The 17,085-nt window shown below is 52.5% G+C and overlaps 1 protein-coding gene across 1 annotated transcript in view; it reads left to right on the forward strand.

The window, feature by feature from the left end:
• Adamts14 (ADAM metallopeptidase with thrombospondin type 1 motif 14) overlaps window positions 1–17,085 on the forward strand; it is an 81,810-nt gene that overhangs the window by 44,874 nt on the left and 19,851 nt on the right. The window contains exons 5-12 of the mRNA XM_052164100.1: window positions 719–802; window positions 1,415–1,562; window positions 3,967–4,072; window positions 5,926–6,069; window positions 7,027–7,159; window positions 8,444–8,557; window positions 10,580–10,728; window positions 14,324–14,499. Coding sequence (XP_052020060.1) covers window positions 719–802; window positions 1,415–1,562; window positions 3,967–4,072; window positions 5,926–6,069; window positions 7,027–7,159; window positions 8,444–8,557; window positions 10,580–10,728; window positions 14,324–14,499 — 1,054 coding nt within the window. The remainder of the gene's footprint in view (window positions 1–718; window positions 803–1,414; window positions 1,563–3,966; window positions 4,073–5,925; window positions 6,070–7,026; window positions 7,160–8,443; window positions 8,558–10,579; window positions 10,729–14,323; window positions 14,500–17,085) is intronic.

The raw sequence follows: 17,085 nt of genomic DNA on the forward strand, positions 1-17,085 counted from the left end.
TGACGGGGGAGGCTTGGTGCGGAGACTCGGCATTTGTAACTCGCTCTTGTGATTCAGTCGCTGCCCCTTCAGAGGCCCACGAGCACTGCCTTATTCTGGGGATTTGCCTTGGAGGAGGGGCTGGGGCTGGGGCTCCACTCTGCGGGCCACCACTCAGCGATGCCACCCCAGTGGGAAACTGGAAGTGAAGTACGTAGAGATGGCACAACGGGAACCTTCAAATGGAGACCCTTGAGTCGGGTGACCTCCGGAAGAGACTCTTCAGAGATGAGTGTCTTAGTCAGAATTGCTAAATTCGCAAGCATCTCACCCCACAGACTATGGAAAGAGCTCGGGGGAGGATGGGTAGTGTCAGATGAATAGCTGTCATGTGTCCCTTGGCAAGCCATCACCTCTCTTAGCCTTGGCTCTCTCTCTCTCTCTCTCTCTCTCTCTCTCTCTCTCTCTCTCTCTGTGTGTGTGTGTGTGTGTGTGTGTGTGTGTGTGTGTGTGTAGTACTGGCTGTCCTTGAACTCACTCTGTAGACCAGGCTGGCTTCAAACTCAAAGATCCGCCTGCCTCTGCCTCCCAGAGTGCTGGGATTAAAGGCGTGCCCCACCATGCCTGGCTAGCCTCAGTTTTGTTACTTGGGAAGGAAAGGCCTGCTGGGTAAGGTCACGGATGGGGGAGATGGCATGCTGTATGTTAGAGCCTGGCCCGACGTGTGCTCTTCTTGTAGGTGGATGAGATTTATCATGACGAATCGCTGGGGGCCCACGTGAACATCGCCCTTGTCCGCCTCATCATGGTGGGCTACCGACAGGTGAGTCCCTGCTGACTGGACGGGAGGCAGGGTGCGTGACAAGCGGGAGACTCAGCCATCCCCAAAGACCGTCGGAGCTGTTGCTTGGAAGGAGGCAAGGGGAAGGATCTCTGAAAACTTGAAAACTTGACATCCTATGTCCCTCGGGAGGAGGCCGCTCTCCTCGAGTAGTCTCTTGGGGGCGGGGCAGTGATGGAGACACAGGCTGTCATTCATTGTTGAACTTAGGGACCCTGACCTTGGCAACCTTAAGCCAGGAGCTCATTGTGCTCCCTAATGGGGGATGGCGGCCATACTGTCTTCACAGGTTACCATAGAGACCGGATGAGCGGGAGTTTAGTATAGGGAGGGGCTCAGCGCAGTTCACTATCTTGCAGGTTGAAGAGAGTAAAACTAGTATGTGTGGAGTCTCTAATGGGCATGGGATAGTGCCCACCAAGCGTGCATGTAGGGGGATTGTGTGCCAGCAGCAGTCATGGGAAGGCAGCTAGTGATCTCTAGGAGAGGCGTTGCAGCCCTGGGCCTCAGAGTTGTCCCTCTGAGGAGAGCTCTGTTGGAGTCTGGGGTGTCTTTGACCTTTCCATTGTTGGCACCCTCCTGCTTGCCCCACAGTCCCTGAGCCTGATCGAGCGAGGGAACCCAGCGCGCAGCCTGGAGCAGGTGTGTCGCTGGGCACACTCCCAGCAGCGCCAGGACCCTAGCCACACCGAACATCACGACCACGTCATCTTCCTCACGCGCCAGAACTTCGGCCCCTCAGGTACGCGGGGCATTATTATACTTACCGTGGCCCGGTGTGAGCAGCCTTCGGGGCAGATGTGGAGATTCAAGGTGGGACCCGGAGAGCAAGGTTCTCTCTGTGGGACACACCCCAGGGAAGAAGAGGGGACAGAACCTGGACAGACAGGAGGGTAAGCCTTGGAACGTAAGGACTGTGGCCAGGGAAAGCGTCTCATTTTGGTGGCTGCAGTCTCAGTCCTGCCTGTAGCCTGCATGTACTGTCTGTTCCCGTCCCCAGCTGCTTGAAGACCTCAGGGACCTCAGCCAGGCTTCTGCTCACTCCAGGATGTGAGCACTTGGCAGTAGGAATGGGAGCCCATGCCCTGGGCCCCCGCATGGATCCGGGAGTTCTTCAGTTTCTAGAAGAACTTCTCCCGAGTTGCAGATGGGGGAGGGGGAACAGTACTATCTACCACCTTCCATTTCCCAGCTGCTCGTTTGGTAGAGGGGTGTGCAGGAATCCGAAACAGTATTGACAACTGCATGCCATCTGTCTATTGCAGCTTTGATCATAGTTCTCTTCTGGGGAAACTGAGGCACATAGGAAATTGCCTATGCCTCTTCACAGGCAGGGACAGCCCTGATGCTACACTGGCTCTTCAGAGCTCACAGTGAGGGCTTTTGGGATGGTTTTCTAGTCCGGTGGTAGAAAGAAATGAATCAGCTAGCTTGCCTACCCATAGGGCTGCCTGTGTGAACCACTAGGTCTCAGATGTGTATAGCAGACATGGATGCACACACATGCGCAAACAGGTGCACATGCACAGAGACACTGTACATGCATGTACAATTACACTCAGACACATGTACGCGTGTGGACCGGACACAGACTGGCACACGTGTGGGAACAGCCTGGTGTGTGGCACTAACCCCAGGGCTGCCCTTTCTCACCGCACCATGGGAGTCCTTCCTGTCTACACCACCAGCTCCAGATTGTCTCGGCCTGTGCTCCTGCTGCAGTGCTCCTGCTGCAGTGCTCCTGCTGCAAGCAGGCTCTGCTCGATTGTTCATTTGCCGCACAGGGTGGACTTCATGGTCCTTGCAAGCTCAGCGCAGGCTTCACCGTTGAGCCACAGTCCTCCTCAGCCCTAGAGGCAGACCCGTAGCTCACAGGCTTCACACAGCGGTGCTGACAGACCGCCTTGTTGCCCGCTCTGTTTCCATGAGGCCCACTGAGGCCCACTGGCACCTTGGCCTGTGTCTACCCAAACTCTGGAGAGTTATCTTGCCTGTTCTCCAGCTTGGTGGCCCTCAGGAGTCACTCCCTTTGTCTCTTTCCCTGGGCCCGACAAATCTCCCGGGGAGGGGGGCTCTTCCCTCCCTTTCCTTCCTAGAACTCTTGGTCCTTGAGCTGTGCTCCGTGGGCACAACTATACTCGACCCCTGTCTGCCTGCTGAGGTTGACCCTCCGTAAGGATGGGCGTTTTGGGGGTAGGGATGCGATCTTAGTCTGGCTTTCCCATGGTATCTAAAGAGAAGTTCAACTTCTCCTCTTCTTCTTCCTCCTTGTCTTCCCTTTCCTCCTCCCCCTCCTCCTCCCTCCTTCCTCTTCTCTATTTCCCCTCCTCCCCTCCTCTTCTTCTCTCCTCCTCTTCTCTTCTCCCTTCCTCTCCCGCTCCCCTCCCCCTCCTCTCCCTCTCCTCTTCTCTCTTCCTCCTCCTCCCCTCCTCCCCATACTCCTCCCCCTCTTCCCCTTCTTCTTCTCTCTGCTCCTCCCTTTATTTCCTCTTCCCTCCTCCTTCTGGCCCTGCTCCTCTCTCTCTTCCTCCTCCTCTCCCTCCTCCCCCTCCTCCTCCCCCTCTTCACCTTCTTCTCTTCTCTGCTCCTCCCCTTCTTTTCCTCTTTCCTCCTCTTCCTCTCAACTCCTCCTCCTCTTCTCATCTCCCTCCCCTTCTTCTTTGTTGTCGTTAAAATGCATCTCTCCATGTTGTCCAGGCTGGTCTTAAACTCCTGCACTCATGTGGCCCCCCTGCCTTAGTCTCAAGAGTAGCTGTGGCTATAGACTGGTGTCACTCTCCCTGGCTCCCCACAGCACCCAACACAGGGCCATCCCTAACCTCTGCATAGACAGTGTCCTGAGTTTGTTTGTTGATTGGCTCACAGAAGTGGAGTATGTGCAGGCTTGGGTCTCACCTGGAAGTCCCACCTGTTCAGAGACATTGCTGCTGGTAGATGGAAAACTCTAGGCCAAGAACAAGCCCTAATCCTGGGACAGGGTGGCAGCCAGCCCATGGTTGGTCTCTGGGAAGAGAGTTTTGAGAACCTTTCTTCTCCAGGAACCTCCAACACCCACCAGGTTGGGATGTCTCTGCATTGTTCAGGCTGGGAACACAGGTCGGTCACCCCATCGCATCTGCTGTCACCTCTGTCCTTCTCTCTGGCAGGCTATGCACCTGTTACGGGTATGTGCCACCCTCTAAGGAGCTGTGCCCTCAACCACGAAGACGGCTTCTCGTCCGCTTTCGTCGTGGCTCACGAGACAGGCCATGTGTAAGTAGCCCCGGGAGGGTGTGCTTAGGAGTGACAGTCTCTGGGCCAGGTATTGAGCTCAGAGGGGGCTTGAGAGTAAATCTCAGGCCAGGTTCTGTCACTGACACGTGATGTCTACCAGCTGCCCATGGCAGGAGGCAGTGCCCGTGGCTGCGGGGACCACATGTGGCCTGGCTTTTGTCAGGCTGGTGGCAGAAAGCCCATCCTAGGTTGGACCTGCTGTCTGGGTGGCCTCTCTCCCTGTCATTTCTTCTTTCTGTCTTCACCCAAGTGTGCTTTAGAGACCAGTTCCAGCTCCCCCTGGCTTCTGCCTACTGAGACACTGGCCCCAGCCCACCATAAACAGGCGCACTTGGAGCCCAGGCAGGAAGCCAGGGGACTGGCAGCCAGTTCTGTGGGCTCGGATGCTGTTTAGAACACATCCACTTGCTCCCTTACCAGTGTTTGGTTTTATTCTTTTGGTTTATGGGTTTGTTTGTTTGTTTGTTTGGGGAGGGGGCAGGGTCTCATAAAGCCCCAACTAGTCTTGCTCCAGATTAGCCACATTCTGGGATTGTAAGTATGTGCCACCTCGCCTGGCTTTCTCTCTCTCTCTCTCTCTCTCTCTCTCTCTATATATATATATATATATATATATATATATATATATATTATTATATATTATTATTATTATATGTAAATATACTGTAGCTGTCTTCAGATACTCCAGAAGAGGGCGTCAGATCTCATTACAGATGGTTGTGAGCCACCATGCGGTAGCTGGGATTTGAACTCAGGACCTTTGGAAGAGCAGTCAATGCTCTTAACTGCTGAGCCATCTCTCTAGCTCCCCTGGCTTTCATTCAGTATTTCTCGAGCACCTGTCATGTGCTGGGGTTTGACTTGCTGAAAAGGGCAGTAGCTGTCCACTCCTTCCTAAGTGGAGGCCCCTCACTGCAGAGAAGCAATGTCAGACTTAGTGATCTATGTCATGTTAGGAGGAGCCCAGGAAGTCACTGGCAGGATTTAAGAAACTAGAAGTGTTGGGCTTTGGGCTTGAATGTTAGTTTAAAGAACAAAGTTTTAAATGTAAGCTTTCATGGGTGCCTACTCTGTGTAGAATCCAATGCAGAGGGACGGTTGGTCAATTGGTTTCAGACAAGGTCTCACTCTACCCCTGGCTAGCCTGGAACTCCCTAGGTAGATCAGACTGGCCTCGAACTCATAGAGATCTGCCCACTTCTGCTTCCCGAGTGGTAGATTAGAGACGTGTGCTACAGGCCCATCCATTGAGGAGAGTTTTTAAGAGGGTCACAGACTGAAGGATTCCCTGAGATCTTACTTGATGAGATTAGACCTTGCATGCGGCAGCCTTTCTGGTGCGGCAATGCAAGAGACGTTGATAGCCGAGCAGATGGTCCCTGGTCTAGAGGTCAAGCCATGCGTGTGGCTGCCGGTGCTGATGTTGTACAAAAGGACGCCCTACAGGGACCGTCTACCCAGGCCAGCAAAGAGCCTGGGGATGGGCCTGGCCACCTGATGCCAGTCACATGGCGGGGGGCAGGGGGAGATGGAGAAGGTGCAGTCCATGGGCTGGGCAGGTGTGTCCATAAGGAATGATGGGAAGAGGGGGATGGGGAAGGTGAGCGGCCATTGGTGTCCCAGCTGGGCTATCCTCAGGGATGTGGAGAAGGTCTGAGGGAGGGATGGGTCTCCATGGGGGAAAGAATGTGGAGAGGAGCGTAGGCATGGTCAGGAAACGGAGGCTAGCTGGCCAGTCTGGAGTCCTGGCCGAGGCAGGGTCTGCCGCTTTGGGTCCGTCTGCCCGTCCTCAAAGATTGGGACCCACAGCAGGACTTTCTCCTTTCTTCCAGGCTTGGCATGGAGCATGATGGCCAGGGCAATGGCTGTGAGGACGAGACCAGTCTGGGCAGCGTCATGGCGCCCCTGGTTCAGGCTGCCTTCCACCGGTTCCACTGGTCTCGCTGCAGCAAGCTGGAGCTCAGTCGCTACCTCCCGTAGGTTACCTCTGCCCCAAGATAGGAATGGGGTGGGCAAGCCTGGGCTACACAGCCATCCTGTGCAGCCGCCACCTGTTTGGCCTGGTCATTTTGTGTCTCTTCTCGCCCCCATTCCCTCAGCTGGCCTAAAAACACTCACCCTAGCACACCACAGGTGGGTGAGTGCGCCCCCAAACTCAGCGTGACTAAGAGACCAAAAGCATGGGAGTATTATTAAAAACCAGATTTAAAAAATCTCTGGATGCTAGTTAGAATTCCCTGTGGGTTGGGTTTGGGAGTCTGGGTTCACTAAGGATGAAAACCCCACGCTGCAGATGGAGATATGGTAGCTTCCGTTCCCCAGGGCCCCAGAGACAGGGATGGAGGAAGGGAGACTACTAGAAGGTGTAGGACAGGCATTTGAAGCAGACAGAGACAGGGACATCTAGTCACTGACCTTCCAGAGCAGCTGGCCGACACTGCCTACCCAGCCCACCTCCTGTGTGATAGATCCACTTAGACACAGGCAGTGAGGCCTCAAACTGTCTACAAGGCCGCTCCCAATCTTAATCCATACTGCATCCCTTTTATTGGGGCAAAACTGACACCCAAGCCACATAACAGCTGTATCAATGAGGCCACAGTCACGAGGGGACATACCTCTGATCCAACTCTGCAGGACAGGCCAAGGGATGACCCTTGAACCTGGAGGTCAGCTTGATCCACCACCCTGAGTTCTTTAGGCAGGCCTTGGTGCCCAGGCCCGTGGATGTAAGTAGAATCTTCCCGCTAAACAGCCACCTAGGCAGGAGGATGCTGTGACCGTCCATCGTCCTTAGAGGGGAAGCTGGAGCCCACGATAGTGGGCACAAAGTCCTATAGGCCTTCCTTGCTTATTAAAAGCCCCAACCTGGGAAAGGAGGAGGGTTAGGCGTTATAGCCCTCGGGCTGGCTCACTTCCTGTCCCCACCGCAGATCCTACGACTGCCTCCTTGATGACCCCTTCGAGCGCGCCTGGCCCCAGCCCCCGGAACTGCCCGGGATCGACTACTCGATGGATGAGCAGTGCCGTTTCGACTTTGGCACTGGGTACCACACCTGCTTGGCTGTGAGTAGGCCGTGTGCCAGGCTAATGTAACTCAGGCTTTTCCTTTACCGGATACCGCCAACCCTGCAAGTCATCGGCCTGCAGGCTTGGTTCCAACCACCACATAGGGGTGGCGTGGGGCAGGGCACACACACCATCCAGGCCCACCTGTAAGCCGTGTGTGTGTGTGTGTGTGTGTGTGTGTGTGTGTGTGTCTGTGTCTGTGTGTGTGTGTCTGTGCGCGTACACAGAGTTCTGGGCAGGGCTCAGACCTGGAGGAAGTGGGAGGAGTGAGGCAGGAAGGAGAGCTGCCATTGGTCACTTGAGGAGGTCCCTGTGCTGGGCCAGGCCAGGGTCTGAGCCATGGACATGAAGAGCATTCTCACCACTGAACACTGTAGTGACATGGTAGTCTATCTCCATAACCCTATGTCTGGAAGTCTCCTCTCTATGGGGTCATCCCCATGTCTCCGTCGTGATGCGGGAGGCCATAGATGCCAGAGAACATAATCCTGCCCCTGCTCTTCAGGACAGGACAAGGGGCAACCCTTAAGGTTGGAGGTCAGCTTGATCTACCCTGAAGGGACCCACAGAAAGGCACATCTCAGGGTAGCGACATCTACAGAACAGGCTTCTGTCACCCTAGTACTTTGTATCTCCATGCAGAGAATAAAGCCTCCCTTTCCCTCCCCTCCCCTCCCCTCTTCTCCCCTCTGCGGGATAAGACACCCTGCTTGGTAGCACGGAACCCTTGAGTGGTCACCTTTCCCACTCTCTAGGCCACACTGGGACGTGTGACCCAACACAACACTGCTTTGGGACTGAAGAGCAGGGCATACACTTCAGTGCCCACGTGCTTCCGAGTATTTGAGGGACACCTGTCTGCCTTAGGGGAGATGCTAAGAAAGTACTAATGAAAATGGGGGCATCCCTCTGGGCTGCAGCACAAGGTGACTGACCTCTGACCTCACTGGGTATCCATATTAGAAGGAGTTGAGGGAGTCTCAACTTCATGTGGATCCATTCAACATCCCCCACATGCCCAAGGATCAGGGACATCCTGAGCCCAGACCCCTGAGGAGCCTCCAAGTGGCTTCTGTACCAGCCAATGAGAGGACAGTGTGTACTGTGCAGGGTCCCTTCTCAGAGCGTAGGAAGGGCCCAGAGGAGGCCCTGGAACCGCTGCACTTTAGTCACATTTGACAGCACCTAAGGTTCTGGCTACCTTGTAGCATCCTGCATCCCAGCTATCACCACGTCTTCCGTTCCCTCCGCCACTACTCACCTCATGCCCCTGCCTCACAGTTCAGGACCTTTGAGCCCTGCAAGCAGCTGTGGTGCAGCCACCCGGACAATCCATACTTCTGCAAGACCAAGAAGGGGCCGCCGCTGGACGGGACAGAGTGTGCACCAGGCAAGGTACCTGTGGGGGGCTGTGCAGGCTGTGGCCCTCGCCCTAAGGTGTGGGACACCCATCTCGGGCATGCACGCAGGTGCCAGGGCCCTGCTTCTGTGCCAAGCATGCTCCACATGCCTAGAGTCTCCTCATGACCTCCACACAAACAAACGTCCACCCTGCCCTTTCTCCCTCGGCCTCTCCGCTCAGCCTGGTTTAGCATGGTCTCTTGAGCTACAGTCTTCTCACTTCCTATCGCTGTGTAGCTAAGATGACTGAACCCCAGGTGGGCTAAGGAAAGGATCAGGCCACACAGCGAGGGATTGGCAGGGAGGGATAAAGGGAGGAGGGGGTCTAGCTATCCCACCCACTCCCGTGCTCCCTAGCTGCCTCTTCCCCACCCCACAAATCTTCTCTCGTCTTCTGCAACCTGCCCTTCGTGTATTTCCGGGTGTGAGCTTGTTTCCTTGGGCCTGCATGGTTCAGGGAATTCTCTGGTAATCTGAGAACCCTAAGCTGCTCTTTTGAAAGTCCCAGCTCCTCCCGGGCCACAGTCCTGCATTCGAGTTAGCCAGTGCGTCTCCATCTTGGCTACACGAGGAAATCTTCTGGGAAGCTTTAAAAAATCCCACCCCCTGGGGCTGAGAGATGGCTCAGAGGTTAAGAGCACTGACTGCTCTTCTGAAGATCCTGAGTTCAAATCCCAGCAACCACATGGCGCCTCACAAACCATCCATAATGAGATCTGACAACGTCTTCTGGAGTGTCTGAAGACAGCTACAGTTTACTTACATATAATAAATATATAAATCTTTTTAAAAAATAATCCCACCCCTGGAGTAGGAGATGAGCACGGAGGGGCACGAAGGACTTTGGGGTGATAGTGAAAGCGTTCTGAAGTTCAGCTATGGCGAAGGCTATGCACCTCAGGATTATGAAGATGTTGAGCTGCACACTCAAAATGGATGATTCCTGTGGTGTGTAAATCACACCTCATTCTAAACATCTCACGACCCTAAAGACTACTCAGCTGTTGGGGGGAAGCCCGGGTGTCTGGGCTGTTAGTCTTACTTGGGGCCTCTCTCTTGAGAAGCACCCAGAAAACTTGGCTGCGTTCTTCCTGATACCCTGTGCCCAAGGAGAAGAGCATCACCTAAGGGTTCGTCTGAGTACCCAGCCCTATGCCTTCTGTTCTTTATTTTGTGAATGTAAGTACACTGTAGCTGTCTTCAGACACACCAGAAGAGGGAGTCGGATCTCATTACAGATGGTTGTGAGCCACCGTGTGGTTCCTGGGATTTGAAGTCAGGACCTTCTAAAGAGCAGTCAGTGCTCTTAACCACTGAGCCATCTCTCCAGCCCCCATGCCTTCTGTTCTTAGGGCCATTTAAATGAGGTCAGAGTGAAGTGGCCACACACATCTCGCAGCAGCTGAGCTAGAATTCAAACCCAGGCTTCTCAGAGTCTACGTATCTATCCCATGGCTACAGTCCATCGGCTTGGCTCATATATATATATAATATATATTATATATATTCCCTCTGGTCCCTAGGGAAGTATTTCAGGGTAGAGGTCAACTTCAGACAGGATGAGATGATCATCTTTATTTTCCCCCTCTCAGTCCCACCCACCCCAGATAGACGGATGCATGAAATAGCGTCCCATCACGAATATCATTGACTAATGTTTGCTGCTTGGGGAGGGCTATATGTGCTGCTGTTGTCTGAGATGCTGTTCCCAGCCTCACATTGGAGAAGGGTGGCCCGGATTGCAAGCCCTTCGTCTGAGGCGGCTCAGCTACCTATGTTCCAGTAGAGCTGGAATCCTGTCCAGTTCATTTCCCCAAGCTAATCTCTTAATGGCTTTAGCTCCCCCTCCCCTTCCCCCCCTCCCCTTCCCTCTCCTCCCCCTCCGCTCCCCCCTCTCTTTTTCTCAGGCCTTGCCATAGGACCCATTAGCTCTTCTGTGTGCCCCCAAGGAACACCCTTGTTACAGGCTCCACTGTGGTGGCCCAGGCTGACCATATGTCCTGTGCTCCCCCCTAGTGGTGCTTCAAAGGCCATTGTATCTGGAAGTCCCCAGAGCAGACTTATGGCCAGGATGGAGGCTGGAGTTCCTGGAGCAGCTTTGGCTCGTGTTCTCGGTCATGCGGAGGTGGGGTTCGATCCCGAAGCCGGAGCTGTGACAACCCTCCGTGAGTGCTGTGGTCTGGGTAGAGGCGGGCAGGGCAGGCAGAGGATGCCACTTATGTGGAAGAGAGACAGAGGGGAAGGTAATAGGTGGGTTGGGTGCAGGAGAGTGACCCTTACAGACAGTAGCCATGATTCCTGGATAAGGACCCAGAATGTTAGAACAAGGCAGTTTGCTAGTGAGTCATGGCGGCTGAGTTCCTGAAATGCGTCTGAGATCATGTTTCAAGTTGTCCTGTCCAGAGAAGTCCCCAGAAAAACTGGGTGTGTCCAGGACCCTGCCGTCACCCCAACCTTTTAGTGAAACTTTGAATAAACAGCACTTTCAATGCAGTAGCACACCATCAAATTTGCTGCCACGTGTGTAAACGCCTCCCCCTTTTTAACCAGTGCCTCCCATCCTCACCTCTGTGTGCTGGAGAGACACTTAGAAATGGTAGTCATTTGGGGTTCGCTGGATAAAGTACTTGTCATGCAACCTAGACTGGAGTTCGAATTCCCTAAACCTACATAAAGGCTGAGCAAGTCTGGGGGGGCTGGAGAGATGGCTCAGTGGTTGAGAGCACTGGCTGTTCTTCCAGAGGACACGGGTTCAATTCCCAGCATCCACGTGGAGGCTCACAACTGGCTATAACTCCAGCTCTAGGAGATCCAGTGTCAACTTAGGGCCACCGTGCACATGCACACACATGTACATCCATACATTTGTGACCATGCATACACACATGCACACTACACACTCAGGCACATGCAGGGGGGTGCGGCAGCAGGGGAAGAAACAGTGGTTATTGGTGGTATACCATTAACTGACTGATGGCTCAACGCCACCATAGCAACCTGGCTGACCTTATACAGGAGACAATGCACACGGACTCTCTTGTAATTTTCCTCTGATGGAGACACAGAGGTGAAGGTTGTGGGGAGGTGTCATGGCACCTACTATGACAAACCACCTTGTATTTGCCTGCGACTCATCCTCTTGATCAACCTTCCTATTTATTACATTTCCTGCAGTAATATAATACCTGTTGTAGTAAATATTTAATCTTAGTTGGGGGTTTCTACCCCACCTTTGATCATTCAGTCCCCAGATAAAGGACACACGATTTTTATATTCATGTTAAACCTTTAAAGCTGGGCAGATATCCACCCTCTAAGCTATTATGTTTACTTCCCTATCAATAACCCCGAGATGTAACTTGCCGCGTTCCATTTGGGCCGCTCTTAACTCCAACTGGCCAGCGCCCATGGCTGTGTGTTCATGGCTCACCGACCTCATGGCGTCCTCTCTCTCCTCTCTCTCCTTTCTCTCCCTCGGTGCCCTGCCGCAGACCCCAAGCCCTGAAACTAAAACCCCACCCATCTCTCTTCTGCCCAGCTATAGGCTGTCGGCAGCTTCATTTAACCAATAGTTTTACCTTAAGGATCAAGGTCGCACAGCATTATTTGATGTAAGTGTGGACTCTTTCATTCCTGGGGGCAGCCAGGCCTTGGGGACCAGCATTTAGCATTAAAATGCGTAGTCCGGAAGACCAAAACCGCAACAACAATGTCTCTTTGCTTTATGAGGCTTAAATGGAATAATACCTATGCCCTGCCCTGGAGTGTGGGTTAAGCACTCGAGGCGACAGCTGCTATTAGCAGGAAGTCTCCCAAGGGCAGTGTACTGGATGCTGTGTGTTCAAGTGGACAGTTCCTTATGCCTGGAGAGTTCTCCTAGAGTCTCTGAGCAGGTGCCGTTGCCTCCTGTACTTGGATACTTTACATTGAAATGGTTTTGTTTTGTTTTTTTTGTTTTGTTTGAAACAGGGTCTCACTAGGTAGCTTTGGCTGGCCTGAAACTCAGGATGTAGACCAATCTGGCTTCAAACCATAGGGATCTACCTGCTCTGCCTCCCAAGGGCTAGCGATTAAAGTGTATGCTATCACTCAGCTTAAACGTCTTTTTTTTTTAAAGATTTATTTATTTATTGTTATATGTAAGTGCACTGTAGCTGTCTTCAGACACACCAGAAGAGGGCATCTGATTTCATTACGGATGGTTGTGAGCCACCATGTGGTTGCTGGGATTTGAACTCAGGACCTTTGGAAGAGCAGTTAGTGTTCTTACCTGCTGAGCCATCTCTCCATCCCCCTTAAACGTCTTTTTAAAAAGATTTATTTTTATTTTACATTAGTGTTTTGCCTCCAAATATATATATATATGCATGCACTGTGTGCTTGCAGTGCCTGGAGAGGCCAGAAGAGGGCATCAGATCTCTGGATCTCTGGGAACTGGAGTAATAGACTTGTGAGCCTCCACGTGGATGCTGGGAACTGAACCCACAAACATTGCCATTGAAGCCATCTCCCCAGCTACATATTGACCATCTTTTTGTTTTGTTTTGTTTTTGTTGTTTTTTTCAAGACAGGGTTTCTCTGTGTAACCCTGGTTGTCCTGGAACTCACTCTGTAGACCAGGTTGGCGTTGAACTCAGAAATCCGCCTGCCTCTGCCTCCCGAGTGCTGGGATTACAGGCGTGTGCCACTACACCTGGCCTGACCATCTTTTCTAATCCTCTTGACTTAGTGGGGAAGAGTGTTAGTTGCTCTCCTTCGTTTTGTCACCTCTGGAGCTGCGATGGTCCCACCTTTCAAGGGGGAAATCAAGGTAGAGAAAAGTCAAGCAGCCAAACCAAGGCCACATGGCAGGACTCGGATGTCCACTCTTCTGCTCAAACCCAAATCTCTTTGGCTGCTGCTCTTTAGTTTGCTATATACCATTACGAGACAGGAGTGGATGCAGAGAATTTATTTCTTTCTTTATTTGTTTGTTGGTTTGTTTGGGGGGGGGGGGTCTAGACAGGGTTTCTCTGTGTAGCCCTGGCTGTCCTGGAACTCACTCTGTAGACCAGGCTGGCCTCGAACTCAGAAATCCTCCTGCCTCTGCCTCCTGAGTGCTGGGATTACAGGCGTGCGCCACAGCCGTCCGGCTGCGAACTCTGTCTTGAGTGCCTGCACGGTCTGCACTGAAGGAATTTAAAGAACGAGCAAGACTGACAACTGTCTGGTGGAGAGGGCTAGCCAGTCCCTTGTCTGTCTGTCTGTCTGTCTGTCTTTATGTCTCCTGCCCCCATACCCCCACCCCACCCCCCAGGGAGATAGAAGCTAGCACTCTTCCTATGGGTGAAATAGTCAGGGGAAGGAGGGGTCGCAGTCCACTTGTTGGAGTGCTTGTTGGAGCGTACAGCCCAGGTTCAGTCCCTAGAATCATATGAATTGGGTATGGCCGTAGACACCTGTGGTCCCAATACTCAGGAGGTAGAGTCTAGAAGATACAAAAGTCAAAGCCAACCTCATAGTCCAAGGTTAGCCTGAGTTACACGAGCCCCTGTCTCAGAAAGAAAAAGAAAGGAAAGGAGAGAGAGAGAGAGAGAGAGAGAGAGAGAGAGAGAGAGAGAGAGAGTTCAGAGGACCCTGTGTTCAGCTGCCCAGCACTGTAGGTAACTACTGAGTTGAGAAATCTACTGTACCACTGAGCTGCCCCAGGCCTCACGTGGGAAGCTCTCCTCTTCCCAGCCTCCTCCAACCCCTAATAACCCCATCTCTCTGCTACCGCAGTCCAGCCTACGGAGGCCGGCCGTGCTCAGGGTCCATGTTTGAGTACCAGATCTGCAACGGCGAGGACTGTCCTGGACCCTACGAGGACTTCCGGGCCCAGCAGTGTGCCAAGAGAAACTCCTACTATATCCACCAGCATGCCAAGCACAGCTGGCTGCCCTATGAGCCCGAAAGCGGTGAGTGGCCCTGCTTTGCCCAAGTCGGGCATATTTTCCTTCCTGTTTTCCCACCTGTCGAAGTCCAAGGACCTGGGGTGCCATGGGGAACCTGTGGGCAGACTCACCGAGTCCTTGAGTGATCCTGTGTGTCGTGTTCTTGTGGAGTCACCGTTGCTGTTGAGGTCATCCCTGGTTTGTATGTTTATAAGGGGTTTGTATGTTTATAAGGGTTTGTATGTTTATAAGGGGTTTGTATGTTTATAAGGGGTTTGTATGTTTATAAGGGGTTTGTATGTTTATAAGGGGTTTGTATGTTTATACCTTTGGGAGGGGGCTCCCTCCCCAGGGATGCCCCTAGCTGATCACAGAGCTGGGATTGAGTAAGTGCTGTTCAGATATCTGTCCTTACCCACATACGAAGGCATCTGCCCTACCAAAGAGACAACAGATCTCTTTAGACGAAGTTAGACAGATTTTAACAGCATCCATTTTTATTCTTAGCACTCGAGAGGCAGAAGCAGGCAGATCTTTGTGAGTTTAACACCACCAGCCTGGTCTACATAGTAAGTTCTAAGCCAGTCAGGACTACGTAGTAAGATGCTGTCTCGGAAACAAGAAGGAGGAAGAGAGGGAAGAAGGGAGGGAGGAATGGAGGGGGGCAGTCAGCAAAGGCTTCGTTCACTTTCCGGTTTGTCTCAAAGTCCCAGGGAAAGTAGAGGAACTTCAGCCTACTTTAGGCCGGGTTTCTAGGCTTCATGGGTGAGGCATCCATCCATTTAGCAGTTGCTGAAGGTCACTTGAAAGGCAGGTAGGCAGGAACCTGGAAGGGGGGGCTCTCATGTTGCCCTCCCCCTCTGGCTGCTCAGGGATAGAAACAGGCCTTGGAACTTGGAGTGTCTGATGTGGGGGGCCACACCGAGGCCAACACCCAGTCTTTTAATGCATGTTTAGAGAGAGTTCCTGCTGTAGCATTAGGGCAGGAATGGTCCAGATGCCTGGCCCTTCAGGCCTGAGGCTGGAAGGGCTTTGCCAGTGCAGTGGTTCCTGGCTCTTAGATCCCAGGCAGCAACTCTGAGAATAATGTCTTCTCAAACCTTGGTTGACATCAGCACCCTGAGCTCAGGCTCATGTGGAGTCCTCAGAATGCAGGGGACTTCAGAGTCTTGCCAGGGCCAGGCTTCTCAGCTGTGCCCTTTCAGAAACAGGCAGAAGCGGGCAGGAGGGGGCAGGAGGGAGCAGGAGGGGGCAGGAGGGGGCAGGACCTTTCTTCTGCCTGGACTCCACCCACTCTGAGGAACTCACCACTCCTGTCCAGGCAGCTGCCTGCTGGATCCACTAGAATGATCTGTTTTTCATCTGAAGGTAAAGCCCCCACACCCAGACCCCATCTGACTCTCTTTTTATTATTATTATTATTATTATTATTATTATTATTATTATTATTATTATTTTGGTTTTTAGAGACAGGGTTTCTCTGTATAGCCCTAGAACTCACTCTGTAGACCAGACTGGCCTCAAACTCAGAAATCCACCTGCCTCTGCCTCCTAAGTGCTGGGATTAAAGGTGTGCACCACCACTCTCCAGCTGGGAATCTGACTCTCAAGAAAGTTTTCTAAAGTGATCTTACATATTGTGACTCCATACAGGGAGCTGGTATCTGGATATGATGGTGCATGCCTTTGGTCCAAGCACTTGGGAGGCAGGGGCAGGCAGATTTCTGAGTTTGAGGCCAACCTTCAACTACAAAGCAAGTTCTAGGACAGCCAGGGCTAATCAGAGAAACCCTATCTTGAAAAAAACAAAAACAAAACCATCAGAGGTAGAAGAGGAGGAGGAGGAGGAGGAAGAGGAAGAGGAAGAGGAGGAAGGAGGAGGAGGAGGAGGAAGAGGAGGAGGAGGAGGAGAAGTAGGAGGAGGAGGAGGAGTCTCACTTGGGAGCAGTAGCTAACCAGGCTCCTCAGGATGAGCTTTGGGACAGCTGGATGTCAGACTTTTCCCAGGACTTCAGACCAATTCCAGGAAGTTAGCTAAGCCCCCAACCGCACTTTCTCTAAGAAACACCGCTAGTGTTTATCTGTTCTCTACGACTTCCTTTTTAGGACATTATCAGCTCATAGACAGAGGTAACACTTCATTTTGGGACATACAGTTCTCCTACTGCTGTGCCCAGCTTGGCTGCAGAGCCAAAGCAAGACCCAAGTGACTTTGTGGTTACAAGCTTGGCCGAGTCACTCCATGTATGGCCGTAAACATGTTGCTTAGCCTCAGGGCCCATGTTTCCTCTGAGATGTTAGAACCTGTGCTGGGGTGTGGTTCAATGGTAGAGCACTTGCCTAGCATGCATGAGACCCTAGGTTTTATTCTCAGTACCACTCAGTGTGTGCGTGTGTGTGTGTGTGTGTGTGTGTGTGTGTGTGTGTGTGTGAACAGGGGGAGCTGGGAAGATAGCTTAGCTGGTGAAGAGTTTGCCTTGCAAATATGTTAACTTGAGTTGATCCCTGGACTCCACATTAAAAAGATGAGTCTCGAACTGGAGAGATGGCTCAGAAGTTAAGAGCACCTATGACTCCTCCAGAGGACTCAGGTTTGATTCTCAGCATCAT

This window comes from Apodemus sylvaticus, chromosome 19 (genome assembly GCF_947179515.1).
Source record: "Apodemus sylvaticus chromosome 19, mApoSyl1.1, whole genome shotgun sequence".
Classification (NCBI taxonomy): Eukaryota; Metazoa; Chordata; class Mammalia; order Rodentia; family Muridae; genus Apodemus; species Apodemus sylvaticus.